Below are 7,195 nucleotides of genomic sequence, written 5' to 3'. Positions count from 1 at the left end.
ATATGGCAAACATATCTGTCCCTTAATTTCTTATCATCGATTACAATAATCCACTCAAGGACCTTGGACCGAGGACACCACCCACACCCCTAACGAGCCACCCGTGTTCGCCTGTTCATCACCATCTTGGTCATTGACGAACCCAAAACTAGATCCATCCCAAATCCATTTGTCTTCGGGTGCTCAACAACACACGTCGCTTGCTCAAAGACCCGATAGTTGAAGTCAACACTCCTAAATCCCCAAACACACCTCAGTCCTACATCCTTGTGAAAGCGAGCACGAAGAAACCCACACCATCATGTGTCAAGCCTCCATTGTAGCCCCACCCAACAGACACCGCAAATTGACCCATGCACACCTACTGACCAAAGCACAGGTGCACCGCTCACTATCACTACGAGCAACCTTGCAACCATCGTTCGAGTGGGGGCTTCGTCCGGTAACATCCTCGAACAAATGTGAAAGGAAGGAAGAAGAGGAGAGCATTGGAGTGGGCATGTAGGCTAGGGTTTGTCGCCACCCGAGTCACCTTACCAAAGCGGCGCGCGCGTGTGCATGAGAGAGGGGGGGGAGTTCTTAGTGTTGAATATTTGATCTTAAACCATAGTCCCCCGTCCTATAATATAAAAGTGTTTTTGACGCTACACCGTCAAAACGCTCTTATATTATGCTTTGTGTGTGTGTGTGTGTGGGGGGGGGGGGGGGGGTTTGGGGTGTTCAGGTTTTTTTTTTTTGAGGGGGGAAAGGGGTGTTCAGTTGTATTGTTGGAAAACGTTTATTTGCATCAAATCAGAGAGATGTTTTAGAACAACTTGTGTTAGTGATGCAAACACTAATAGTGGCGGAAGTGGAGGAAGAGGAGGGGGAATGAACGACGTAGCTGGCAGCTTGTAGAGTATTTCTAGTGCTGAATATTTAAGCGTGTACTTGAAAAAAAGTAGGTTCGCTTCAGTTTGTAGAAAACATTAGTTGTGCTGTCAGAAAAGGCCCCTTTGCTTCAATCTGGAGGGAAATGTTTAGAGCAAGTTGCGCCGTGTGATTCCGTAGTGTCATAAGTGCTACCCCTGGACAGTCTGGAAGGGAGACGCCACTTGGTTCCTAACTAATTATTCATCCCTTTTGGCTGAAAGGACAGCATTGTTGGATAGAAATTGGTACCATTCCGGATATTCCGACAAAAGCATAGCGATCCCAACCTTAGCCACACTGCGCCTCAGATCGATCGATGCCACAACATGGCCTGCCGGTGTAACTGCGGACGGAGACGGCGGTGGTAAATCGACCGGGCCTGGATTTCGCGTGATGCGTCTGTATGGGACACGGAGACGAGCACGTAGCCGTGCTGACTCGGTGCCGCGCAGGACGCGACGCGGACGCGGCGACTTCTCGTCTGGCCGTGGCAGAAGCGAAGATGGATATGGCTGCGACGGCGACCGGAAACTTGGGCTGGGAGGGAAACTGGATGTGGGATCCTGGTGAAAAGTTGAGACCAGTCCGGCATGATATGCTGCGCGTGCACTTGCGCCCCCGTAATGCCCGAGATTTTTTCGCTGGAAAGGTCCATGTTTTACACGCTGGATCGTCCTTCTTCCGCATCGCCCGTGGGGTCGCTCTCCATCTCCGACCTCTGATATTTTTAAGCGGAAATCTTAGTCGGCGAACGTCAGCCAGGGGTTGTTCCAGCGAACGCCCTATCTCCCGTTGGATTCGTTTTGTCCCAGGATCCGAGCCATGTCGGATTTTCAAATCAGTTATTTTTAAAGTTTGAAAGTTGCAATGACATATTTGGGAATAGCTAGTGGCATTTGTTCAGGTAACCATCTTAAAAGACCCCAATTCCACTTGATTAATTACTTAATTTGGTTCGGAAGTGGAAGACTTGGTTAATTACTTAATTTAACTCAAAATTTATTTATAATCGAAAAAAGCTTCCGCTCCGCTTTATAGATAAAGTAACAACGGAACATTACAACCAACACACAACATGACACCACATTGCACACACACAAAGGAAATGACAAAACCCACAAAACCCCAAGCAAAACAACAAATCAAAGTTTAGAGCAACTCTTGGAATCCTCGAAGCCATCATCCGCAATCAGGTAACCGGAGTAGAGAACAGAGCCAAAATGAGAGGGAGACTAGCCGTCTGAGGAGGCCATGCCATAACCAACAGCCGGAAGTCAAACACCACCGCACCAACCAGCTCCATCACCAAAAGGAGCCCCTTCGACCTTCGCACCGGATCGAAGGGCACTGCACTGTCGGACGATGAAGACACTCACCCCAGAGCCTGGTCAAAAACGGATGACGAGATCCTGAGGTGAGGCCTCCAAACACAACTCCTTGTAGAACTAGCACACTATGAGAGCATCATCGTCGCGACCACGGACCCATCAACGTAAAGAGAAGAAGCTATAGTCCACAACCACACCCCGATCACCAGCAAGTAGGGACCTTGCTCACAAGACGAAGCCTCCAAAGAGGGAATGACACTGTAGAGCCGCCATCGACTGGTCCAACAAGTTGAACCACATGTTTTCATCCGGAGCCTCAGGGCCCAATAGCATCACCGAGTTGGACGGTTAGGGAAGAAGACAAACGCCCAAAAATGTGCAAGGAGTAGCCTTGACGCCACCTCACACACGCGGGTGCCAACCAAATGGGTTGTCTCGCCACCTACATAGCCAAGACAGGCCAAGAGCACCTACACGGTAGCACCCGCCGCAAGGGCTTCCACCATACTCGGCACCCCAGAACCGAAGAAGCCACCTAACATGTCAGAAAACAGGGCGCTGATGCGTAGCAAGCCATCCCCACTGTCCACCGCCACCAACGCCTCGGATTCCCGTTGCATTGCACCCACCTGATGGCGGATCGGCGGACCGCAGACTGGCCCTGTCAGCAAGGAACGACGTTGTAGAAGCCACACAATGGTCACCGGCCATGGCCACGCTCATCGTTGAAGGAGAACGAAAACAAGCCCTTGTATGGGCGGGCCTTCCCACCCAAGGCACCGTCAGCGGCTGGGAGGGGATCCCGCGCCTCTATGTGAAAACCAACGAGGGAGCTTACCTCCATGTCCGGACAGATTCCTCTCACGCCATCCTGCATTGTAGCCCAAGGAGGAGTTGTGCGTCCATTCCATGGCCGGCTAGACCGCCATAGCTGTTGCGAGCTATGAAAAAACAAATTAGCTTGAATTTGTTTTTTTACATAGCTCACATCCCCTAATGTGTTTGAACTTTAAATTTCATGGCAATAGAATACCACCCTCTTAACATCTCGTGTGTTTGTTTTGAGATTTTTCAGAACTTCAAAACTTTGTTTTCGCCTGGTTTTCATCGATTTCTCCGAATGTTGGTTTCCATATGGCATTCTCCCAAGGCAGATACCCGGACGATTTCTACACTCAGCCTGCACTGCACACATTTCTATTGGATGACATGCATGCATCCGTAGCTGAAAGCCTGTTGCTCTGTTCCTGAGTACCACTAGTAGCTTCTTCTAGGTTCCGAAACCAACCAAAATGTTCGTTCCCAAGGAAAGTTGGCTACCGGTCCGGTAGGTACCAGTCCTGAGCATAGATTATCCATATCTGCATATACTAAGATCCCTGGGCCTAGCTCCTTTCCGCCCCACATATATCTTTTCCTGTAACCCGGCGCCAAGATTGTGCGCACATGGGCTGCCCTTCGTCTTCCAAAGTGGCCTCCCCGCGGCCGACGTAGACAAATAAATCACCATCGATCGACATCGAAGCAAAGCAAGGCCTCCATCCCCGGCGGTTGGCCGCCCGATCGACCGCGTACGTGACTCCACCCCTCCCCTCCCCTACCCTGGCGCGCGCACGATCGGGGCGGATGACACAGCCCCACGTTAAAGCCCGCCCGCCCCTTTTGGCGAACGTGAACCTCTGCTTTTCCGGCGCCGATGAGCCGGTGCTGACTCGACGCGAATCCCCTGCGAGACTTTCGCTCCAGATTTCATCACCCCCCCCGCACCCTATAAAACGGGCCTCTGCCGCTCAGTCTACCCCTCCCCCTCTCTCCCTCTCCTCCCTCTCTCACACGCACGCACAGAGAGAATTGACCATGAGGAAGTCGAGCTGCGGCCATGTGATCGGAGTGCCTGTGACCTCCAAGGCGTACGCCTTAGAGGAGGCGACCACCAGGGGCGCCGGGGCGGCTAAGAAGGAGGGCGATCGCCTCGCCGTCTCGTTGACCCACCCGAGCCCCTACGCGTCCTTCGGCTACAAACACAGTAGCAAGGGTCAGGTGATCCATTGGGTGAACAAGCTGGGCAGACGGGCTCAGGGCTTCAGGGACCACGGTGAGTCGGCGTTCGGAAATCCGAAACTCGATTACGTACATTCCAAATGGAAATCGGGCAGTGTGCTGACGAGTATGTGGCGTTCCTGTTCGTGCGTGCAGTGACCTTGGGGCCGAAGCTGTCGGAGACGGTGAAGGGGAAGCTCAGCCTGGGCGCGAGGATCCTGCAGGCCGGCGGCGTGGAGCGGGTGTTCCGGCAGGCCTTCTCGGCCGAGAAGGGCGAGCGGCTGGTGAAGGCGCTGCAGTGCTACCTCTACACCACCAGCGGGCCCATCGCCGGGATGCTCTTCGTCTCCACCAGGAAGATCGCCTTCCGCAGCGACCGCTCCCTCACCGTCACCTCGCTCGCCGGCGACGTCGCTCGGGTGCCGTACAAGGTGGTGGTGCCGCTGGGGAGGATCAAGAGGGTGCAGCCGAGCGAGAACGCCGACAACCCGGAGCAGAAGTACATACACATGGCCACCGTGGACGGGTTCGAGTTCTGGTTCATGGGCTTCGTCAGCTACCAGAGGTGCTGCAAGTACATGCAGCAGGTCATCTCGTCCCAGCTGTGATGGCAATAGCATAGCTAAAAGTGAAGAAGATCTGTGGGCTTCCTGCCGCAACGTCTTGTTGGAGCGCGTGCAGCCGAGAACCTCTGCTCCACCATTTTTTGATGAGAGCATGTTCCGATCCGATTGGAATTTACAGATGTGCCTATTGCAATTTCTGTTTGTAGGACCGAGGAACTTGGTCTGAATGAAAATTATTTATTTTCTTGGTAAAAATGACGAGAACTGATTGCTCTGCATATGCCTTAAATTTTTGGAAATGATACAGTTGAATTATGTACTTGAACACATAAATACCATTATACAAAAGACATACTGTATGCCTTGGTAAAATGAGAAATACTATTATACCAAGTACACGTGAATTCTACATAGCGGGAAAATGAGATCCAACTTATGGTCGGATGGTTATGATGGTGATTGTACCCGCTCGGCTTATAAAAGATTAAATTTCAGGTTTAAACACCCTCTTGTCTCATTAAGGGCATCTCCAATGATGACTCTCAAACCCTCCGCATAAGTCCGAACCGTGGAAGCCAGCATTGATGCCCGCGATTTGACCGGACAGGTGGTGGCGCTGACGGACACGACCTCCCACTGCCGACATTGAAGTGGCGCCCGCCCACTGCTCGTCCGGCTAAACACGCCTCCTCACCGTATTCAAACAGGCACATACTGCCCGCCTTCCTCCATTAAAACCCACACGTATGTCGAGAAACCTACACCGTCCACATGTCCGTTCGCGAGCCGCCCGTTATTAAGCACAACGCCGGTAGGCTCCGCACCCCCCCCCCCCCCCCCCCCCGCCCGCCCCCGCTATTTAAACGATTCCACATGCCGGGCCAAAAGCACACCACACTCCGCTCCCATCTCCTCCTTGCATGCGCACCTTTTTTCTCCACAAGCTCCATGGCATCCGGCGAGCAGGAAGCCGAGTTCTCCGACATACAAGCTGCCTGGGTGGCCCATCGAGCCCGCCAGATGCGAGCCAGAAAACTCTCTGCTTCACCTCTGTCAACGGTCTAGGCGGCTACAGGCCAGCTCACGGAGGCAGAAGCTCCAAGTCAACACGTCGTTCAGCAACTCGCCGCTCCAAGCCAGCTCGTCAAGGAGTGGCATGTTGCTCCAGGCCGGCACGCAGTGGACCACGGCGGCACAGACATCATGACTGCCATGGATGACGTTGTGTCGCACCGCTCCTCCCGTGCCTGCGACCGCGCCATCTGCGGTAATCGCGCGCGACCGCTCCCTGCTGGTAGAGGTCGATGACGCGGCGTCCAGCACGCGCGCGTCCGCCGAGGTCATCGAGGAGAAGTAGAACACGGGAGGCCGCCACCGCTTGGATCCCATGAAGGCCACCGCCGAGGCGACGCCGGCATACATAGCTGGTGTTTTGCCCGGTCGCAGGCCATCGTCTTCTTCCCCTCCTGCTGAAGCACATCGCAGCGGTTCCACTTCGATGACCGGTGTTGCCAAACATGGGGAAGCGGAGCCGCCCTTTATGCTGAAGGATATACCTTCGGGGCTCACGGCAGTCTGACGAGCAGACTGTAGGACATGGGGAAGACAAAGGGATCCATTGTGGCCGGCCATAGACTAGTGTAGTGTATCCGTGTCGTGGGAATGGAGCTCCGCGTGGTTGGACGTGCACATAGATTTAGCTATTTTAGCAAAACCCTTCGCTCCATATCGTCAAGCAATGTGTTGGCCTCATGTTTGATGAGTTCTATCATCTTTCCGCGGTGACACTTGTGGTGGCATCATCCTTGCTTGGAAGTCCTCTAGGGTGATGTTATCCAATTCCCATATCACATGCTATGCGGTCACATCTCGGGTTAGCTTTGCTGGCAGACCTACTTGGTGGTTTACTAGGGTGTATGGACCCTAGCTATTTTTCTGACCCGAAAACCGTAGAACAGTCGTTCTATGGTAATTTTTCATTAATATAAAATTGTGCAAACAATGTGAAAAGTACACCCAAAGATCAACGTATGCTAGTTCTAGGAAACATCATAGAAAAATTAAAGGTATTGTTCAGTCCAGGACTCGATCTTAGTGCTTTTGCGGGCTTGGTTCTAATCTCAGCAATTGTAAGCCCTTCTTTTAGATGGAAAGTCCATCCATTCATGTGAGCAGGAGCTTTGAGGAAAATTTTGTCATTTCTAACAGACTAGATACTCTAGCGGACCAACATCTATATGTAAGTGCATCTAGTGCCCCCTTAGTGGTGTTGGAGTATTGAAGACAAATGGATTAAGGGCGCAATGTTTTTGTGGGTGTACACAGGAGTTATAGTACCTAAAGATTTGG

The 7,195-nt window shown here is 52.5% G+C and overlaps 1 protein-coding gene across 1 annotated transcript; it reads left to right on the top strand.

Moving 5' to 3' along the window:
- The first annotated feature begins 3,793 nt into the window (after positions 1 to 3,793).
- LOC123141560 (GEM-like protein 4) lies at positions 3,794 to 5,126 on the top strand. The gene is made up of 2 exons (XM_044560669.1): positions 3,794 to 4,335; positions 4,437 to 5,126. Exons 1-2 carry the CDS (start codon positions 3,867 to 3,869, stop codon positions 4,886 to 4,888), a joined length of 921 nt encoding a protein of 306 aa, XP_044416604.1. The 5' UTR covers positions 3,794 to 3,866; the 3' UTR covers positions 4,889 to 5,126.
- The last annotated feature ends 2,069 nt before the right edge of the window (positions 5,127 to 7,195 follow it).

The sequence above is a fragment of the Triticum aestivum genome, chromosome 6D (genome assembly GCF_018294505.1).
Source record: "Triticum aestivum cultivar Chinese Spring chromosome 6D, IWGSC CS RefSeq v2.1, whole genome shotgun sequence".
Lineage (NCBI taxonomy): Eukaryota > Viridiplantae > Streptophyta > Magnoliopsida > Poales > Poaceae > Triticum > Triticum aestivum.
Note: the sequence above shows the minus strand (reverse complement) of the source record. Positions and strands in the feature narration are given on the sequence as shown.

Bases quoted from the DNA above. Each gene is read 5' to 3' on its own strand.
- LOC123141560 (XM_044560669.1), top strand. From the start codon at position 3,867: ATGACACAGCCCCACGTTAAAGCCCGCCCGCCCCTTTTGGCGAACGTG. The intron at 4,336-4,436 runs GTGAGTCGGCGT...TCGTGCGTGCAG, and splicing joins TCAGGGCTTCAGGGACCACG to TGACCTTGGGGCCGAAGCTG.